The sequence below is a fragment of the Syngnathoides biaculeatus genome, chromosome 4 (assembly GCF_019802595.1).
Source record: "Syngnathoides biaculeatus isolate LvHL_M chromosome 4, ASM1980259v1, whole genome shotgun sequence".
NCBI lineage: Eukaryota > Metazoa > Chordata > Actinopteri > Syngnathiformes > Syngnathidae > Syngnathoides > Syngnathoides biaculeatus.
Window position 1 is genome coordinate 11,443,698 of NC_084643.1, and position 22,060 is coordinate 11,465,757.

General features: G+C 41.0%; 1 protein-coding gene across 11 annotated transcripts in view; it reads left to right on the top strand.

Annotated features, from left to right (window-relative positions):
• The window catches only part of gpat2 (glycerol-3-phosphate acyltransferase 2, mitochondrial), a 59,481-nt gene that overhangs the window by 28,677 nt on the left and 8,744 nt on the right, over positions 1-22,060 (top strand). For 4 of the 11 annotated variants that reach the window (XM_061816836.1, XM_061816837.1, XM_061816838.1 and 1 more), the window contains 18 exons: positions 2,593-2,660; positions 3,492-3,583; positions 4,456-4,551; positions 4,672-4,751; positions 5,368-5,478; positions 5,820-5,942; positions 7,889-7,988; positions 10,800-10,933; positions 11,385-11,484; positions 12,658-12,837; positions 13,211-13,303; positions 14,740-14,822; positions 16,132-16,262; positions 16,385-16,455; positions 17,448-17,608; positions 18,058-18,161; positions 21,019-21,203; positions 21,701-21,778. In XM_061816836.1, coding sequence (XP_061672820.1) covers positions 3,521-3,583; positions 4,456-4,551; positions 4,672-4,751; positions 5,368-5,478; positions 5,820-5,942; positions 7,889-7,988; positions 10,800-10,933; positions 11,385-11,484; positions 12,658-12,837; positions 13,211-13,303; positions 14,740-14,822; positions 16,132-16,262; positions 16,385-16,455; positions 17,448-17,608; positions 18,058-18,161; positions 21,019-21,203; positions 21,701-21,778 — 1,893 coding nt within the window. In that variant the 5' untranslated portion in view covers positions 2,593-2,660; positions 3,492-3,520. The remainder of the gene's footprint in view (positions 1-2,592; positions 2,661-3,491; positions 3,584-4,455; positions 4,552-4,671; positions 4,752-5,367; positions 5,479-5,819; positions 5,943-7,888; positions 7,989-10,799; positions 10,934-11,384; positions 11,485-12,657; positions 12,838-13,210; positions 13,304-14,739; positions 14,823-16,131; positions 16,263-16,384; positions 16,456-17,447; positions 17,609-18,057; positions 18,162-21,018; positions 21,204-21,700; positions 21,779-22,060) is intronic. The other 7 variants (XM_061816843.1, XM_061816844.1, XM_061816845.1 and 4 more) reach the window with 4 other exon arrangements.

The following is a 22,060-nucleotide window of genomic DNA, read 5'->3' on the forward strand; positions in this document are numbered from 1 at the left end:
CAACATCTTCAGCAATTCCCTTATTATTTTTGTTATTTTTTGGATCAATCAAATTGGTTGCAGAGGATGCGTTACTGTTGAAGGAATCTGTCCTGGCGTTTATTATGCAAATATTCCTTATTTCTGTGACCCGTTGGTTGCTTATAATCTTGTATTTTGGAGCTTGGGAGAGGCACAGACATTGATATTTCATTGTGTCATTTCTGTCCAGCAGAGTTATTTCTTGTACGCAGCAGTAGCTGTTCTGGAATAGATCAAACATGTTAAAAGATGAGAGCGGGGCGATAACTGGGAGGCGGATTGTCTCCAACTAAAATTCTTGCTCTTTTTCTTTTGCCATCCCTAATTTACATAAAAGTCAAATGGTAACAAGATGTGTATGATCATCAGTTAGTCACTTTTCTAAATACGGTAATCCCTCTCTACTTCGCGATTCACCTATTGTGGATTCACTGCATCATTTTTTTTTTTAAACCCTAACCCTAACTCAAAAAAAAAAAAAAAAAAAAAAAGCCAGATGGGCTTACATTAGGTACTATATTTATGTGAGGCACGTCCCCAGCGCAACATGTGAAAAAATGAAGCAAAATTTCATTGGTTGCTGGCGCGACATCGACCAATGAGAGCATGAATGGCAACTTCCCTTGTCCCAGCCATTTCCTTGTTTTACACATTGTCTCGTCCACACTGTTGACAGTCTCGCATATGAAGTGTTTGTTCGCGTTGTGTTCCTGGTAACATTTTTTTTTTTTAAGCGATAACATTTTTTGATTATGTGCCACCTCACTTTTCTGGCCCAGCGGAAGCTTCCTCTGAAGTGGTAACGCCATGGGCACTTTTTTTCCTTTACGGATCCACCGAGAGGAATGGGCTCCTATTTGGGAAGCACTTTCTCCTTTTTGGGAAACATCGGGAGGAATCAACCATTTTGAGCAGCAAATTGGGCGCGGACCTACTGGGATGTCCTCCGGGCTCCGGACAGGGCACTTTTCACTTTACCTGCAGCTAATTGTAAGGCATGAAAAATGCTGATTTATGAATAAGTCATGTTTTTCAGTTAAAATTTTCTCCAAACCGCAGCATGGACTTTGAAGTTTACAGTAAGCAGTGTGAAGTTTAAGGAAGGTGTGAAGAAATCAATGCAGCTGTGCGCTGTAACACACAACTACTGATAGATACACTGATTGATTTCCTATACCTACATGATTGTAGGAGTGAGGCTGACAGCTGACTCATTTTGTCCAGCGTTATGCGCATATCTATTATTCCAATTCCAGGGTTCCTTGAAGAATGTGATAAAAGTCCATCACGTCGACGTCCCACTGGTGTTACTCAACACAATCCTCTGTCTCGGGTGTTTTGATGAAGCAGCCTTGGGCTGCATTTAAATAATGCAGCGTATCACTGGATTATTTTGTACTGCTTCGACGCAAGTGCTGTCACAACACTGCACGAAATGTTGTTTGGATGCTTTTCTTTTATCTTAGTATAGATTAGGTTTACTGCTATAACAGATGGTAATAATGTGTTATTTTGAAAAATCGTAACTGACTGACTGGCTTTTGAGAGGAATAATTGCGCACATTATGTGGCATGATTTGTACCATTGAGTTTTCACATAGAGTATTTTTTTTTTTTTACTGTGATGAATTTTTCATTTTCTAGTCTGTTAAAGTCACTTCTTTGTTGGCAGTTTTACATAGGTCTGCCCTTGGAATACTGGTGTCCGTTGCTATTTCCACGTGGTTGTGTTTTTCCTCTGAAGTGCGTTATATAACCCCATTAGAGCCTTTGCATATTCTCTGGCCGTGTAATTTGGAGTTTTATTCCCTTTTTACTTGCTGTTTTGCTGCCATCCCCCTCCATCAACCCTGCACCTGCAAAGCATCACGGATTCCCACAAACCTCCCGTCAGTGACTTTGCTCCTGGTGGAGTTGATAATGAATGTGGGAACTTGAGCTAGGAGAAATGGAGCATCTCCCCACGGGCGGGGAGCCCAGGGTTTAAATTAGCTAAGTAATAGGGCAGCCTAAGATCCACACGCGAAGGTACAAAGACAGTATTCCATTAAAACGGAGTGTTCTCACTGATGGATTCTCATCACCGAGAGGTTTGTTACACGAGATCATGCCCATCATATTTTTTTTTTTCCACATTTGGCATCAGATGTTTATAAATAAAGTAATCCAGGTATATTTTTGTGATAGAAAATAAAATGCATTTCCATTCTTAATGTTGAGGGATCCAGTTTGGTAATGTATCACAGACTAAGCGCAGAGGCAAGATACTTTATCGTCCTATGATCACAGCAGAGTTCCTCTCTGTTGATGGGGAAAAAAACTAAACTCTTCAGTTTGTGTTAACGAGTGTTAGTATCATTTGGACTAACACCATTCTGAAGGTGTTTAGGTCTCAGTTGGTCATTCGGCTGGATTCCGACTGCAAGGTAAATAAATGAAAAAAAAAAAAATCAGTCTGGACAATCTCTTTATTATGAACTTCTGTTTCATTGCCAGGTACATATTGAGAAGAATAATTTTTCAAAGTAAGGTCAAACTCCCATATCTGACGTCATCGTGTTTTTTTTCAAGGTCACAAACTAGTTGAGCTGCGATTCCCTGGCGACCAGTTCAGGGTGAACCCCGCCTCTCGCCTGCAGGTAATAAACCCCAGCACGCCACAAACCCAAGTTAGGATAAGCGGTTTGAAAAATAGATGGCTGGAAACTAGTCGAGAGTGTCATTAGTGCCGTTGCTGATTTGCAGCCAATTAGTGAAATCCATTTTGCCTTAGTTGCTTCAAGCCATACCAAATGAACAATCAGTTCCTCAAAATCTGCATAATCATCACTTGTAAAGGGGCTGGAGGCGGTGCTTCATTAAGTAATTGAGTAGTGTGGCTAATAATCCTAATCATCGTACTGCTGCTCACAGCCAAATTTGGCATTGCAAAATAGCGAAAGCATCAATATGCGGATTGAATGCATCCGCTGTGAACGAGCCACCGAACGACAGCGCGCACCGGATAATAAGCCACGCCCGCTCCGTGCAGCAACCCCCCCACATCCATGAGCTGCACCTGTCCACAGGCCACGGAAATAAACCGTACCTACTGCTGTGTTGTGGAATCAGTCAGACCAAAAGACTTGGTAAATTTGTATTTCCATCCCTTGTTTCCAAACTGTGACTGTAACCCAGTGGAAAATGAACCACTGTCAGACAAGCTACAGGGAAAGCTCGACTCGCTCCTCAATTTGCCCGCGAGAATGAAACAAAGATGATGATGATGATGATGATGGAGAAGTGGTGGTTAGTTGGATGAAATTGCATCTATGACCAAAGAATGACAGATGGTGAGTGCTCTTATAAAAGGCTTGCTTAGCAAGAGCCAGAGGACGACATTGGCTGTTGTTTTTTCAGTCTGTGTCTGTGTTATTCCTTATGAAATGCTTTCAAATAGGCATCTTTTCCCCCCATCTTTGCCTTGGCAGATCCCGGCATTGAAAGCCGTCTCGTCCCCATGGAGCAGCGTTTGAATGGCGGCAACGCCGCAGATGTGATGAGTCCACAGAAAAGATCTGCTGTAAGACCACCCCATGCTTGACTGGCTCCCCAATGTTATCTTCACCAGATGATGCATTCATTTCCTAGTGCTCCTCCTTGACAGTCACAAAGAAGCAGATGTGGAACCATGCGTGTCTTCATCTGCAATCTATTTCCTATTTATTGATACAAATTATTCACCAATAAATTGATCTACGCTTGCATGCCATGAGTAATGTAACATGGGCGGGTAGTCTCCCAAGACCTTTGCTATGCAATCCTAAAAACAAATTAAACCCCAAAGGAATCAAAATTCCAACAATATTTAACGTACAAATTTCAGAATACACTGCATGGTAAGAAGCATTTCTCCACTTATTGCAGCATAAATGCAGTGTTTTCCTCAGAGGACTTGATAAAACTCCTTTGAGTTTCCCCATTCCTGCATTATAGTGTCTCGACAAGACACTTATTCAGTGGACGGTTCTGTTTTCTGAGATCATTATCGTTGATTTCAGCAGAGCCGTCGGTGTCTTATATCTAAATTGGATTAACCTGAATTCTAAACAATGCCTTACGTCATTGTACTTACGCCTCGTTCTTGGAAAGTGCAGCATTCATTGTTCTTGTGGAATTTTTGGTTGCTTCTTTAAATGTAATCACTTTATGCACCCTCAAAATCAAAAAAGAACTCAGCCATATTTCAATTGTGTGTGGACTCAACCTTATACTACTATTTTTCTATCACGTGTACGTTTCCATTACTGTTAATGCTGCTGCAATTTATAGATAATTTTGGAAGTACACATTTGATTGATTCTTATGTCACCAAATTGTAATATCTGTTTTAATTGTATTTTGACTCCTATGATTAGTGTTGTATGAATATCATTTTATTTTCTCATCCTTTAGTTGTCACGGTCATTAAAGATGACTCCGATATCCGTGTTCGGCTGTTTCCGACCAAATGTGGGTCAGTGCTGCCAACAGTGCACGCCAGACAGTCTTGTAAGTGTGCAATTCAGAAAGAAATCATTCAAATGAAAATCTTAAATACATCTGATGGTATTGTGATATTGTGGGCAAATATTTACACCCAAGTCAAATTTCTCCTTTGTCTTTTTCCAGTCACGCCATCATAAGAACTTTGGACAAGGACCCGCTCTTGGCTTCCATAACATTCTCTGTGTCAATGAGACTCACACGAGGTAATATTGATATTCTACAAAGATTTTTTTTTTTTTTTTTGCTCAAATCAAAAAAGTTGTCAAAATATTACTGCTCAAAAACTCCTGTGGGACAACGAGGCGTTCTAAACACACACAAGACAATGACAATGAGCCGCTCTACGCGCCCACGCCAGCACAAAGTCCCATGCACATGTTTGCTGTTAAGTCTTTTTAACAATAATAATGATAACAATAATGCATTATATTTTGGGCGCCTTTCACCCCCCTCAAGGCCACTTGATGGGTTCAAAAGATAGCCAAATATCCAGTGAAGAAATACAAAAACGAGCAATAAAATAAAACAAAGTGGAAAGCAATTTAATACTCTATCTCCACTATAGAAAACGGCATCGTTTGATGATCTTTGCACATTTTCAGCAATTATCTTCAAATGTGTTTAAAAAAAAAACAACCAAAAAAAAACATTTGACTTTTGAGGGTCACGTCATGGTAACCACTGCATGGGAATTTTCTCATTCCAATTATGACATGATTCAATTTGTCGTGTTTCTCTTTTCAGTGTGGTCCCTGTTCAGGTATTTCTACGAGGACATTTGATTCAACCTGCAATACATTTTTTTCCTTTCTGTTGTAGGTACAGAGGCTGGCTAGTGCGGAGGGTATGCGGCATGCTGTTTGTGTGTGGGTGCGAGGTTTTTCCGAGTCCTGTTTGCAGTCGGCGGGAGGGGGTCTGCGAGAGCAACAGGTACTGGAGATGGAAGAACGAAGGAGCGTAAACAAATGATTAGGAGAGATCAAGAAAATGAAATGGGATCCTGCATTTCTGGGGAGGGAAAGACAAAAGGCCAAAAGATAAGGCACATAAAAAAGAGAGGGGAGGACATGTATCACCTGGAGAGGGAATAAGGTACAAACATCCTCATGATCTCTTTGTCAATATCAATGAGTTGCGCATATTGCCAACCACTTCACTCAAAGTTATTGTAATTCTACGGTAAGATGAAAGAGGTTTGTTAAGAGTCTTTTTATTTATTGATTTAAAAACATTTTTTTTTTTAACTGAGCTGTGTCGTGTGACTGTTTCAGGGTGAAGGAGGCTCTTGCAACAGACCCGAAAACGCCTGAGGGGGCTGACAGCCAAGGGCAGCTCAAAAGCATCTCATCATTTCGCCCCATAATTAATACCTGCATCTCCCCATTTTTTTTACGGTCTGTTTTGAATCATATAAATACTAGGAAATGCAAACTCTTAACCCACCCGCCCCCCTAAGATTAACCTGTTCTTGAAAATTATGCTAACAGAACCATAAGAATGTTAAAGCAATATTTATTTATAGGAAATCCATTTCATTTTTTCCAGACAGAGAACTGTTGTGTCACATAATGCAACATTTAACTTTCAGTCTTATTGAATACTTGATGATACAGCAAAATGGGGCGCGGTGAGAGTGGAGTTAATGTTTTGTGTGTTTCATATTTTTATCAAATGAGTGGCTGGCACTTAGAACTTTGTTGTATTGTGTAAAAAGAGTTCAACAGACGGCAAAGCATATTCGTCAAGGCAACTTTTTATGAACGACTCAAGGCCATAACAAGGCTCCCAGTCATCTCGGCAACATTGGTGTAACATTTTGTCAAAAGTCAGACCTTAAAATAAACGCACTCCAATATAATAACATACTTATTTAGCAATCACACTTTGAGCTATTATGTGCTCTTTTGGTTGTGGCTTGAGAAAATCTGGTTAAAGTATTTATTGTGTGCCATTAATTTTGAAAGGCTGACTTTGAACAAAATGGTTCACACAAATGTGAGTCAATTCCGAACAACGGCCAAATCAGCCGAAAAAAAAAAAAAACAAAAACCTTAAACTGAAGCATCCAAAAACTACGGATTATGTAAACGGAGGTTCTATTGTTTTCATGTTTCAACCACATTTACATTCGTTTGAAATCCTTCTTTTTTAAATCCTCTTTACCAGCAGACAGTTCTCTAGTATGGTGAAATGGGATATTGTCAAAATGGAATTGATATCAAGTCTGACAGAAAAATGTGAAAGTTAAAATGGAAAATCAATCTCCAGAATTGACCCCTCCGTACAGGGCACTTAACCACGCCTCCTGAAGTGACGTCACGCCACGTGCGCTGACGTAAGACAAACGGTAAAAATGGCAAATACAATACAATACATTCTGAACTGAGACAGACTCCAAGCTTCTGATTTCATTCAAATCAACGACATATTATAGATTCTAAATACAATACATTCTGAACTGAGAGAGACGCCATGCTTCTGATTTCATTCAATCGTTCACACGTAGCAATGTTATGCTAGCGGAGAACGTCTCGTTCATTTACACGAAACGTGTATTAAAAATCAAATTTAGGGCATATCTTCGTGCAAACACAGTCTGGTTAAGCTTCTGGCCGCGAGCCAGCAAGAAAGCGACACTTTTGTGCAGTCCGATCGTCGCTAAATATCGCTCAACAAAGAATAAGTGTGTCAATCGTTCACACGTAGCAGTGTTATGCTAGCGGAGAACTTCGAATTCATTTATACGAGACGTGTATTGAAAATCAAATATAGGGCATACCTTGGTGCAAACATATGTGTTCCGGTTGATATTAGATGGATTTAGTTGACGATGCGGTCTTCCACAAAGTTTGATCCATCGAAGGCATTTTTCGTACCGGGTCTTCGGTTTTGGAAAGGGTACGAATGGAAGTCCCACCGACTCGCCTTTCGGGATACCCGTCGTCACGATTACAAAGTCCGTGACTACGCCTCTTAACCATATTTTTTGTTCAATAACCCAAATACGCGATAAAACGCTAACTAAACCCGTACTGGACCATGCAATGTTGTCTGAGAAAATGGCGGGAGCAAAAACGGGCTTTGGCTTATGCAGATCTCTGGCCTCTGATTGGTCAGTGGCGCGGATTGCGCAATATCCACGGAGGGGTCAATTATCGAGGAGTTTCCCCAATTGCATTGCAGAGTGTATGTGACTACTTGCAGGAGTTCGCTGCCTTTCTTGCTTGTCCATTCTTGCTTTTCATGAGTCATCTCACTGTGTTCATCAACAGCCATTAATTTTCATTTTGATCTGCTTTCTTGTGTCTGTCTGCATCGCTGCCACTCCGCTCGTGACTAGATGTGTGGGTTGGGCGATGATGAAGATGTTTTGCTCTGTTTTTGGCGGCATTCAAGTGAACCTCAACCACTTTGTGGCTTTGCACAGGGCCTCAGAAGAGGTACAATCTCCATCTCTCTCTCTCTCTCTCTCTCTCTCTCTCTCTCTCTCTCTCTCTCCTCTCTCTCTCTCTCTCTCTCTCTCTCTCTCTCACACACATTATTTCCAAATGAATAAAAGTGCATAAGACCGCACATGCTTGGTCTCAAGTATTTCGACTCACCTCCCCTTACACTTGTGACTGAAGTCATATTGCGTTCTAGCATCATATATGAGACTCGAGAGGGTTGCTTCATTCATCCCTTGTCATTGCTTTTATTTTAAGATCCTTCTCCTGGCATTTAATTTTAGTCTAAATTTCATGAAAATCCTTAGATTTTTATTTATTTATGATGGGAGGCCACAGTTTGAATTGTTACATAGTTGGCTGAGTAATTAAAACAATGTACAATAGTCTGTATTGGTAATTATAGATGGGCATGAATAAATTAGTAAACTATGTGCATCTGGTTAAATCATATGAAGAGTTTTTAAAATTAGTGCGATGTTGCTGTATTCTTAACTGGTCATTTTTCTGGGGTCACTGTACTATTTGTATCTCGTCTACTTTTGGAAAAAGTGGTTCAAATGGGAATGGTGGGGTTTGACCGCGGCAATTGATGGCTAACAAAGCGTTATTTTATATCAATTTGAGAAAAGGTTTCAGGATGTCTTTTTGCACATAAGTCCATCCCCTTCATCCCCATCCGCGTGTTCTCATTGGGGTCATGCATGAGCTGGAGTTTATCCACACCGATGGACAATTTTGTCTCCAAAGAACCCGAGAAGCCTTTTTTTTTTTTTTTTTTTTTTTGGAATGTGTGGAGGAAGCTCGAGCGTTCAACGAAAACTCACTCAATTACCGATTCTTAACAATCGATCAATCAAACGGCTAATCGACTGTTTTGTCTCAAGCAGATAATTAAGTTTAAGTCTTTGGAGTATTTTTAAACTGATGCTTTTCTCTGATAGCAATTTTGTGTCTTCCTTCGCCATTATTGACTTCTGTTAAAAGTCTTTTTTTTTTTTTTTTTTTATTAAAGACAGGTCAGTACACATCATAAGTACCAGTATGTATTCATTCCGCTCTGCAGTGAAAGGAAATTGGCATTCAGAAGCTAGTTTTGTCACCACTCATCACTTCACGAAGAGGAAAATCAAAAATGAAATGAAGAATACAAATGAAGCAAATTAGCAAATCATTTTAACACACTTAGGAGTAAGAACAGAGGAGCTGTCAGCCAGAAGTACAGACGGCAAATTAACTGAACTGAGATTTGTGTCAACACTAGTGTGAGCTGCACAATTAAAACCCTTTTATCAGTCCAGTTAGTGCTACACTGGTAAAAAGTACTTCAATATACTCAACTCAAACATTTGTCAGTTGCACATGATGAAAATGTTTGAAACGTTTTATGGCGGCGCAACCGGTTAGCACGTCGGCCTCACTGTTCTGAGGACTGGGGTTCAAATCCCGGCCCCCGGCTGTGTGGAGTTTGCATGGTCTCCCCGTGCGTGCGTGCGTGGCTTTTTTTTCGGGTGGCCACTCCGCTTTCCTCCCACATCCCAAAAACATGCAACATTTGTTGGAGACTCTAAATTGCCCCGTCGGTGTGATTGTGAGTCTCGATGTGCCCTGCGATTGGCTGGAGGTCAGTTCAGGGTGTATTCCGCCTCCTGCCCAAAGATGGATTAGGCTCCAGCACTCCCGCGACCCTTGTGAAGATAAGCGGCCCAGAAAATGGATGGATGGATGAATGGATATTTTGTTTTTGAGGAAAATGTCATCGATGTTAGACATTTTAATTATGTGCAACCGGAAATAAAGTACTTATTTTTTTCAGAGTACCCTTCTACTAATAAAAAGAGTGTGCGATACTTAAAAGGCAGAACAATAAGCAGGGCAATAAATCATTATTATAAAATGAGGTCCTGCTAATGGGGATAAAAAGACTCGAGAGTTCTCTGCTTGTTTTTTTTCATAGCTTTTACTTCCCTTTTCATTAAAATAGCTAGAAAAGCACAGCCGTGTTTTATTTCTCTGGGGATATACAGTCGAGTCTGTGATAATTAGATCGTTTACTTAACACTAATAAAAAATCTGATTGTGAAAAGCAAAGAAGTCAAATAATAGTCGAATTGTGCAGTTGCTTATACTTGCAGATGAATCACATTTGTTCAAAACTTGAGTGTAGACAAGTACAGTGGTACCTTTACTTGTGTAATTAATTTGTTCCGAAAGTCGTAATGTGAATTTTTTGCAAGTAGAAGTGTTTTTTTATACGCGTAGATAGCCTAATCCGTTCCAAGCCCACCACTCGCCCCAGAAAAAGCATTCAAAGTACATAATGTAAAAAAAAGTGCTCACAAAAACAAGTTGCACTTTGCCAGGTGCGCCTTCACATGCTGTCACACGCTACCGTGTGATTCGGTGACGCTTGAGTGTCCAAGGGACATGAAAAGCATCCTGGGTAAAGATTGATGTCCCTCCTCGCCAATGGGATGCCAGGAAGATGCGATGGCGATAGCCAATGAGGGAGCAGCTCTATCGCACCACTTTCAAACCAAGATACAAGATGTTTACGTTTCCAGCGTCTATTTTTGCCTTTTGTATCCGAAAATTTTCTTCGTAACTAGAGACAGTATTTTTTCCGATTCATAACCTAAAAGTTATTTATTTTTACTAGAGACGTTTGTAAGTAGAGGTACTTAAACATTTTCCCCAGAAAAAACACGACGCTATACTGACGTTCTCATCCCTTCACGTCTGTACAACGGACCCGCAGTGTGATGAATGTTGCTTATGGTAAGCTGCTTCTGTTTTGTAACTCAGGGATCGCTGCTGGTCTACGTGTATGTGCGTCAGAGCATCATGGACAGCGTTCTCCTCTCGTTGGTGCTCTTCTGTAACAACCTGAGAGTCCCATACACAATTTTTCCAGTCCAAGTCTCCAACTCCTTCCTCAGGTATACAAAAAAAAAAAAAACCTATTCAAATTTCCCCCACATTTATCTTAGACATCACTCTGATAAGCAAAGAGAAGTGAGTTGACTTTGCTGCTACGACACGGCGCACATATGTCAAATTATTGTAACCCCCCCCAAAAAATCGGCTAAACAATGGCAGATGTCTTGTATCTCAAGGCGCCACTGTAAATCTTAAATAGGATCTCGGGTCTTGTTTAAGTGTGCAGACCTTTACCATGCCAATAACTGCTTACTCACCTGTTACTTGTCTCAGGAGCACTACCCGCCCATAGTTCATTTTCTCAGTTCATTGACAAGTAAAGACATACACACGACACAATTCTAATCAATCAGTTCATTGTCAAATGTGTTATGGTCCCCAATCCCTATTGATGACGTGTCATCGTCTCTTGAGATGTCAGAGACGTGCGAAATGACGATTCTCCTTCAGATCGCTCCTTCAGAAAATTGGCGTGATCCTCTTGCCGCCATCAGCGGCGACCGAGCAAGATGCGGAGATGGAGAAACTTTACGGGCCCGTCATGACCTCCGTAAGTCTGGCCTGTTGAGGTTGAATGCAACAGTTTCAGGTTTTCCTCGCGCCACGAGCTCTCCCACGTGACATTACACGCCAGTCGTCTGCTTAAGTTTCATATGCAAATGTAACTGAGGTTAATCCGGGGTCCAGCGCTTCCCTTTTCTCTTAGTCACCACGCTCAGAGAATCCAATCTGACCGCGGCGCAATCCATTCAAGCCTGACAATTGGAGCAGTTCTCAATAACCACGTGTCTTGAAATGTACACACAAGTGAACAATGAAATGGAAGGTCCGGGTCATGAATCAGAAAAAACATGATGCTAATGCATTTTTCTGGAAGGAAAAAACCTCCAGGCTGGTGATCATATAAAATTGCTGGGTAAGCACAAGATAGCTGGCCGGCCTTGTAATTTGTCTTTCAGTGTGCTGCTTTTGTTTTCGTCCCTCCGCGTTGGGCTCCTCAATCAAAATAAAAGCCATCGTGTAAACTCTCTTTTATTTCCCAGCCTCAGCGCACTCACAATTCCTCCTTTCTTTGCTTTTACTGCTCAAGTGATTCCATGCCTTTTTTATATTTTCGTTCTCATTTTTCCGTGCTCAGCGCCTGATTACCATCTTCCGTGTCGTGTTTGGCAAGTTAGACGTTGGTGCTTCGTGTCATTGATCTGAAGATTTCAGTTTCATTTGGAGGTGTAACCGACTTGAGTAAGATCAATAAAAGCGCTCTGGTAGTCATTAATTAGCAAAACTATAACGTTGGTGAAACAAATTGGGTTCTTTCCGTGTATTTTCTCCCCTCTTTGACCGTGAATGTGAAAAAGCGTTTCGGCTGCGTGTTCAAAAGCAATTTTGTGTATTTCAATGTTCACAAACCTCTGTTTATAGTCCAGTTTAGCTTTTGTCGCATCATGGTTTTGATTTTGTGAATTGTCCCCCATAGTCTTTTGTGCGCTCTTTATCCAGTTTATATTTTGACTTCTTGCTCTTCATCTGCGCCAAACACATTTTTTTTTTTTCATTCTGCCAGCAAGGCCTTGACCCATCATTTAGCTAATATATAATTTAATATGCACGGCAGGCATTTTATGCTAATTGGTCCCATCTGTCACGACCTTCCAGACCTTCTTCTATGACATGTCTCTCCCTCCCTCTCTCTCTCTCTTTCTCTCTCTTCTCTCCCCCACAGGTAATACGTGAGCTGCTACATGAGGGCCAAGCCTTGAGCGTCGGTGTGTCAGCCGAGTCTGGTCAAGGGGCCCGGTGGCTGGCTCGCATCAGGCAGCTCATCAAAGAGAAGTCTGTCCCTGATATAAGTCTGGTCCCTGTGGGAATCTCTTATGATTGTGTGCCAGAGATGCACACGCAGGTAAACGGCTGTAAACACACAACGCACCCTCAAGATTTGCCGAGAGGGTACTCTTATCAGTTCATGCAATGTCCGAGGGAGCAAAATTAGTTTGGAGGACGAATGGATTTTTTTTTTTTTTTTTTTTTTTTTTTTTTAACAAAGGTAGTGATGAAGTGTCATCTCGTAACTGTTGTTGCTGGGAATTGGATGTTTAGGTGAGGTTGGAACGTCGTTGATGGTTATTTGGCCTCTTATGAGTTGAGTCAACACTGGAGAGTGGCCTTCTCCTCTCATTAGCGGTAGCACATAATGTGCCTCCTAATGGCGTCGCCTCACGATGATATCATCTCCAAGTCACTGTGTGATGTGGTTCTCTTGTACATCTTTACAGGTTGGCTCTCTATTTCGCTGGCTCTTGTCTCTTCTGTGGAGGAAACCGGAAGGAATGGTTAGGATCCATCTCGCGCAGCCCTTTTCTCTTCAGGTGAACACACTGTCGGAGTATATCTGTGGCTGTCTGCCTGAGTCAACAAAACATAATAGCATCTTGCTTGAGTTACAAAAACCACCGTTTAAGTGGGTATTACACGTTCCATTCCCATCATATACTGTTATGCAGCATCAGCACAATACCTCGCCAAAAATGGCAATTATAAAGTTAATACAGTACGTAAAAAAATGAGTCACAAATTTTTATATACTAATGACGGCGACAGCTGTCCTCATCGGAGTCTGCGCTCATACCAATTCCCAGACCTGTCAAATAATATGTTAATATGTCACAAAAGCAAATCAGTTGGATTATATCAAACTACCCGTCCATCCATTTTCTTAGCTTCTTATGCTCACAAGGGTCACGGGAGTGCTGGAGCCTTTATAGTTCTGTGGGTCACTTAATCAGCCCTACCACATTGCAGTTGTATAGCCGGGTTCATGATCCTTGCCTTGCATTCGTCTTCTCCTGTCCTTGTCCTGTCCTTTCTTTCCTCATTCTTCCTTCACAGGATTTAGCGCCGCAGTCTCACGCAACATCCAGTCTTAATGTTTCTTTGTTGTGTATATATGGAACGATTTACTTCTCTCGTTCTGTTTACAGCTTATGCTTTGTCTTTTTTTTCCTCTCACCTGTCTAGAAATTCTTTTCTGTTTGACTGACTCTGGTCGTCAACAAGACTTCAATTAAAACACAAGGAAATCACTGGAAGCTCAAAATCTCCAGTGTGACACAGTAAAAAGGATGCAGATTCTTCATTCTACTTGATCTAATATGCAAAGAGGACTCAAAAATAAAAATCTTGAGCCAAAAAATGACGAAGAGGCAGAGTTTTATGACAGTTTAAGTGTCCAAGAGAATGAATAGTTAATAGGTTAACAGTTTTAGAGCGATTTCAACACTTTATATTATTTAATATTCTGTGGAAATAACAGACAGACCAACAGGTTTGATTTGTGAAAAAAATATAAAACGAACATATTAACCCTAACCCTCTTCTTTGACAAGTCCCATAATGTGCAAAAGGAACGGACGCTACGATGTTAGTGGTTAAGTCGGTTATAAATGTTTACCAACACAAGTTGGATGATTTCCAGTCAGTGGGACATTTGGTCCAGCAAATGCCACAAGACCATGAACCCAACGGTGCTCTGGTACAATTAACGATATTTATGATTTTACAGTCATAAGAATGTGTATTTTTACTGTTTAAGTGTTGACAGGGCACTATATGTACTAAAGCAGTTAAATGCACCAGACAGGTCATTTGAGGGAAATGCATTGTACTATTAAAAGAAGCTGATGTCTTGAACACAGCGCTTGACAATCTGTTCTCAAAAGTCACGAAATAAACAATTTAATATGATTTATTTGGTGCTCAGGAGGCTTTGAGGGTGTGTTGTGATAGTTTGTGTTTGTGTGTGTAGGAGATGTATGCATCAGGTAGGTGCAGAGGACTTGAATGGCGCCCTCTACAGGACTTGTTGCTGCCTGTTATCCTTTGCAAAAGGTAATCTGGCGGTACAAACACACATGCATACATACATACATACATACATACACACATACAGACTGTCTTGGAAAGTCACCACAAGCCTTTCTGATCCAGCAAAAAAAAAAATCTGCCCCTGATGCAGTCAAAGTTCATTATAACATTCTCAATGAGGTGTTTCGGCTTCTGGGAAGTAGGGGTCTCACCTCTCACCTTCAATTTCTCAGAGGTTGTGCGTAAAAGAAAGAAACTGAATGATGAAGCGAGATGAGAAGTGATGGTAGACAATGTATAGTTTGATTATATTGTTTGCATGCAATTTCATCCACTTTTGTTAGACGATTTTAACAAGCTGTGGTGCAAGCCATCATACAAGGAAACGATTACCTGACATACTGTAAAGTAGTTGTAGCACGTCATAGTACACTGGAGGCACTGTCGAACCTTTGAAAGTTCACAGTGACAGATGTCAAATGGTCTCTCATCAAAGCTAATCCGTTTACTTGAAATGCAGCGTAGCCACCAGTCAAATTAGAGCTGCAATGACTGAACGTGTCTTTAATAATCTGTTATTCAACGAGGGCCTGCTATCTTCATCTATTGCTGTAATGCAGGCCTTCCAAACCATTGTGCCGTGGGAAATTATCCATTTTTATTTTTTTTTTTTTGCTCAAAAAATGGATTTCCAAAGAACAATGTATCTTTCTTCATATGTCTACGCCAGTGGGGCATAGTGACAGACAGAACAAAAAAAAAAAACTGAGTTGGCAGGAAATACAGACAGTAATTAATGTATCAATTTTTTTTTTTTTTCCAAATGTAAAATATGTTCCTTGGCTCCATAAGGGTTGGAAATCATTGCTGTAGTGGTTCAAACACGACTCATTCTAATTGTACACAGCCATCTTCCACCAAAAAAAAAAAAAAAAAAAACTTACCCCCCCACCCACATAAAGTATTTTTCAAATGATTCTCTCTCAGCCAATGGCCGTTTCTGCACTTAGGGCGCCGTTAAAGAGCAGCGGGGCCACCTGGTCCGGTATTCACTTGTTTAGCTCGGTGTTCCTCAGGGAAATACGGCGCACCGGCAAGCGGCTGTGTCTTGTTAATGTTTGCTGCGGAGCATGTGGTGTACGGTGGGGGGTTGCAGAGGCACACTGACACTGAAAGATGTTGTGTAATTCACAATTGTGGCATTAAATTGAAGACATCTCCAGCTGCAGAGTTGGATTCGCATTTTCCGTATCTATCCTCACAATGCAATTGTTGTACTAAAAATTCCCACTTGATCCATTATTGATTGTGGCCGTTTGCTTTTTCAATCAAGCACAGAGAGTGTGTTTGGTCAGAGGAAGATATCTTGGCTTTTGCCTTCTCGTCGTGCGTCAGAAGCAACCGCAGAGCCAACTCATCGGGAGAGCGAGCTCAGCATTGGCATTGCTGTCCACCTCATCTTCTGTAAGTGAGAGATAATATTCCCCCGCTGGTCTCTAAATGAATCCCATTGAGATGTTTTAATGATCTTTGCATTGGCCAACGATATTTTTTGGACAATGTGTCAGTTCTGCTTTTCTTCCCAGCTGCAACATCCTGCATGGCTGTAATGTCCACCAATCTGCTGTCCAGTCTTTTGTTGTACAGACACCACAAGGTAAAAGTTTCATCGCTGCTCCGTAGTCAAACTGGTGCAGGCAATTCAAAAGTAATCTTTACACTATGGGACAACGTGGTAATTGCTAATTAATTGTGACGTGAAGTTGCAAAAAAAAGTTGATTAGGGGATACAATACACTTGTAACAAGTCTGGCTGGCAGTGTTGGCTAAGATCATTTGGAACCGCGCTATAGCAGGGTGCATCGGAACAAAGGATGTATTGGGATTAACTGCTTCGTTCATTGTGATCCTACTCACACACGAACATGTAGGCTGTGGGGGGGGGGGGGGCAGGTAATCTGGAACTGTGAAGGACAAACAAAAGGAAAAACAAGAAGTGGGTTCAAAGACCCCTGACAAAAGACAAGAATCAAGTATCTAAAGGTTAAAAACTACAAATATCTAAACAACGCAGGCATTCTATCCAGTTATAGCAGGGAGTCATCAACTTTGAAGAATAAAATAGCTGGAAAATTAATAAATGTCTCGGGGGGGGGGGGGAAATACCACCCTGGGACTGGAACTCACTGCCAGTCCGCTATGTCACTTGAGAAAATGGACCTATAAGGTGAAAAGTACACCAAGATAATTATTTATAAAAGATCAGTCACACATTTGGGAAGTTTTAAAATTTGTTTGTGTTTGATGTCGAAAATAATAACAATAATAAGAAAAATATAAATGCAGCTCTGCTAAATGATGCCATATTTTTATTTGTATTTTTATCACATGAAATAAAATGGTCTCCCGGTTGGTATTATTAGCCCAGGCATGCAGTTTACTTACGTGGTCCTTGGGGGCTTTTTGTCGAAAGCAGATGTACTGCATGTACAGTATGCCCGACTTTAATTCTTTGGATTTCATCTCAGAACATTCCAAAACGTTGTGGAATTCCTCCACAATTAGAGAGGCGATGTACTTGAGAAGTTCCACTGTCGTTCCTGACAAATTGACTTTGTCACAAGACTCTTCCCTGGTTCCTCTGGGCAGGGTGCGAGCATGTCGGTCTTGTGTCGTGATGTCACCTGGCTGACAAAGGAGCTCTTGTTCAGAAACAAAGATGTCGGATTTGGAGGAAGTCTAGCGGAGGTGCTCCGTTACTCCCTGGCACTGCTCGGCCCGCATCTCATCATAGCGGCGGTGCCGTTAAGGTTGGTTCTTCACAAATCAAACAGATGACTTGCCATCCATCCATTTTCCCCACCGCTTATCCTCACGGGGGTCGCGGACACGCTGTAGCCTATCCCAGCTAACTCTGGGCGAGAGGCAGGGTACAACCTGAATCGGTCGCCAGCCAATCCCACAGCACATAGAAACAAACAATCATTTCCACTCACACTCACACCTACGGCGAGTTTAGTCATCAATGACTCTACCATGCATGTTTTTGGGATGTGGGAGGTGGAAACCGGCATCCCTGGAGAAAACCCACACAGCACGGGGAGACCAAGCATACTCCACACCGGCGAGGGCAAATTTCAACCTGGGTCAAATGCGCTAAAACACTCATCCATCATGCCACTGTCATATGAATATGACTCAGGAGAACTTTGCATAACGTGCAGTATCTTTTTTTTCTTTTTTTTTTTTTTACCTTTAGGCAAGACCCTTTAATTGTCCCTCGTCCTACGCCTGCCGCCGCACTTCACTTTTTCCTGCAGGCCCAGATTGTTACCCATACTTTTATTTTGGAAGCAGTTGGCGGTGAGTGATTTTGCATGCATGTATTTTGGTAAGATGGCAGAAGCTTCACTCAACACTTAAGTCACGTTAAGACTTTATGTTCTCTTTGTGGGAGGGTTTGGCTGAGACTTGCGACGGTTGCCATGCCAGGATGGAAAATTCATTTGAAACATGATATTTTAAAAGTTCAAAGTGTTATTGGAGATACAACAAGAAGACTGCCAATGAGCTTCCTTTTTTTTAAAAAAAAAAAAAAAATCATCCACAGAGTCTGAAGTTGCCATCAGTGAAAGTGTCTGAAATTTGTTCATCTACCATTTACTGTTGTCCCCTGCTCGAAATTTTCAGATTAATGCCGTCATTGATAAGTTACTCATTTATTTAAAAGTTGACTCAGAAGCAACTGGATCTGGTTATTTTTGCAAGGCATAAAAAAAAAAAAAAGATTTTTTTTTTTTTTCTACTCATGGACACCTAACTCTAAATTCCTGCCATCTCAGCATAAATATGAAATTATTGGGAAGCTGAGATGCATTGGCAAAAGTTGCTCTTAATTGTAGAAACCATACGGTTAAAGTTATCTTGTCCTGGATTCTTAACTTTAACGATATGTACTGTACGTGTGCTTGTTTCTGTAACTTGCAATTGACACAGCATAAGCATTATGGAGGATTTATTTATTTATTTATTTTTTTTTTAAATTGAAAATGACTTTGCTGTTCGATTCATCCTAGCAACAATTTCATTTCCACTTAATACATTGTGTCCAACATAATCAGGGACATCAAATATTATTGAGGGGGTGCAGAAGACTGCTCAATTCTTTACATTTTAAGTCATTGTGTCATTACTGAAGGTTTTTACAAAATACAATATACGATGATATTTTTTTCATTAGAAATACATTTCAAAATTTGACATGCTTTTCAAAAGAGGGAAACTGATTTGGGATATGAATGTTTTAAGTTACACAGAATAAATGTGACTCATATTTCAAGGCACCACTGTGCGTTGAATACAAAAAAAAACAACACAATTCCAACAGGCCGTCTCATTATTTCGCCAGTGGACATCGATAATGTTGCAGAAGCTTTGAATTTTATCCTCGTAAGTAGCCAAAACAAAGGCTGTATTTCTTTTAACCACTTGAAGATGTCGTGTCATTTTGTACTTTTTTGAAAGATGTTTTCCTTGAATCGCCGACTGTTTTGTCAGACTCTTCTGCTAAGCCAACTGGTTTTCAGCTTCCTCACGTTCTATAAAAAACATGCTTTCACCTACTTAGCCCCTAATCAATTTTTCCTGGCTGTGTCGGGAATGGATGGCTCTCAATCTCAGTCTGCACGCCTCACTGTGACCATCTGCTCACGCTTGATCTGCCGACTCAAACATTTGTTCTGTAGATTGCTCTTTTTCCTCATCTTCAACTTTTCATCCTGATTGCTCCAACTTGCTCTTGAAAGTCTGCTTCCTATCTGTGGCCCTCGAGAGTCAGGATGCTCCTTTTAAAGTTTCACCTCCTTTCTTTCACTCTTGCACCGTCTCTCCAGAGACTTAGGATATAGTAGTTGTTCTTTTGGACCTGGTTGTATGTGTCAAAAGCGGTGAAAACGGACCGTATTGCTGTCTGGAGAGAGATTCAGCCATGTGTTGCTGAAAAGTCTAGTCAGAACCATGTATCAGCATCTACGTACTACTAAACTTCTCAAGATAAAGATAAAGTCTCAACACTAAAAGGAAACCAAACAAGGTGGACATTCAAATCTTCTTCCTTTTTTTTCCAGAATCTTGACTGAGCTGCTTTTTTATAGCCACTGCCATGACTGTGATGATTCACTTGCGCTTCATTGATGGCACATTCTTAGCTCTGTTCTGTTTACAAAACACTTGACTGACAGTTGACTGGCTGTTTTTTCAAGCACGTTTTTTTTTGTTGTTGTTGTAGTTGCCTGATTATTATTATTATTATTATTATATATATATTTTTTTACGGGAACATCCAATGCCTTGATAATAATGGTCTCTGTGCACGATCGATTATGTAAGCACAATGTATTTCTGTTGCGGAAGTGAAGGTTGTGGGCAACAAACATTATGAAACATTGTCTTTGCTCTCAAATCCTTCAAATAATCCTGACTATAGTCAGCATACACTTTATTAGGTGCACTTGCATATTGTCAGACCTGTTGCATTGTCACAAATTCTGCCTTTAAGATGATCGACACTGTCTGAGAGGTATACATTTGTGTGTGTGCGTGTGTGTGTGTATATATATATATATATATATATATATAATATATATATATATATATATATATATATAATAGTTTACAGTGGCGTGGAACTCCAGTGAATCGCATTGCAGCGGTTTTTAAGTATAGGACTCGCTGATGAGTATCGTACTTCTTGGGAGGGCTTTAACATGCTTAAAAATGCACTCTCAATGCCTGAGATTTTACTGGAAGTCGACCATTTTGGTTTGAGGCATCCTTTTTGAATGAATTCCAGTGCTTGTAATTGGAGCTCCTCCGAGGTAATTCTGCCAATCGATCCCCAATTGGGGGTGGTGCCATCTTACTTGGTCTGTGCAGGACTTGAAAGATTTATGGTCATTTCAAGGATCATTTTGATTGAAAGATTTCTGGGATATACAAGATATAAAAGTAGGAAAGTAATTCCTGTCACTTCTTTGTCTGGTGAAGCAAACATGTTCAGCTCTTTCTTAAGAGCATTTCAATGACTGCCTCATTCCTCTCTGTATTATACAATTCATGACACCCCTACAAGTGCTATGTGTGTGAAATACATGTACGCTCAAAAGTGACTTATTTTTTGTTTCCATATCTGTTTGTTGGCCCCCCCACCCCCCACCCCCAGCGTGTGCGGTGTCAGCCATGCTATTCGAGATTGCAGCCACCGGCGTCACCAGCAAGGTGAGGCCCGACAGCGCAGATGGAGACAAAGTCAAAGGTGACGTGGAATTTGATGTGGTCCTCTGCCAGTCGGAGCTGACTGAAAAAGCCCTGCAGCTCTGCCATCTCCTGCCTCCGGGCTTCAGACCGGTGAGTTTGAATTCATATCACACGCGCGCGCACATCCGGTGCGCCTTGTTCAATAGACGTTTAATGGAGCTGAACAGTGACTCACCCTGCGCTGCGAGCGTTGAATTGCGTGCACGTGCTGTGTGTTTGTGTGCGGCTACATGTGTGCATGCTCCATTACACTGACTTCAAGGGCTCCCGGTAGGAGGCGGATATACTGTGCCTTTCTCTTTTGGCCCACCTTTCATTGGAGCAACCACTCTCTCTTTTTTTTTTTTTTTTTTATTTTGCAGCAATTTTCCTCAGCCTTTTCCTCCGTGGAAAATATCGCTCCCACTCACGTATCTCGCTGTCCGACTCTGCTTCTCTGCCTCTGATCTCATCTTCATCTCCATCTCCACCTCACAGTCAATGCTCTTTGTCACCCTTTTTCCTCTGCTTGTCTTCCGTGTACGACGAGACTGAAGCCGTTCGCTCCTCTCAATGACTTCTCGCTCATTTATTCCCAAATTCTCCAGCCCTGCCAGTCTTCTCAAAGTTTCGCGGTGGATGCTATTGACAGTCTGGTGCGATGTGGCATCTTGATCATGGAAGAAGTAAGATGTGTTTTTCATAGTTCAATAAATGTATATTGAGACATAACACCACAGCATGCCAATCAACCACTGTAGTTTTCCGTAGAAGACAGCGAAGAATGATTTTTTTTTTTTTTTTTTCCCCCCCAGAATAAACTTAATGAAACCTTTTCACCACTGGCAATTTTTAGATAACTGTCTTAGTTTGACAAAGAAAAATGTAAAACATTTAAATGGAGAGTTTCAATTAAAAAAAAAAAAAAAATTTACTTTTGTTCAAAGTAAGTAAGTTTCTTTCGGCTT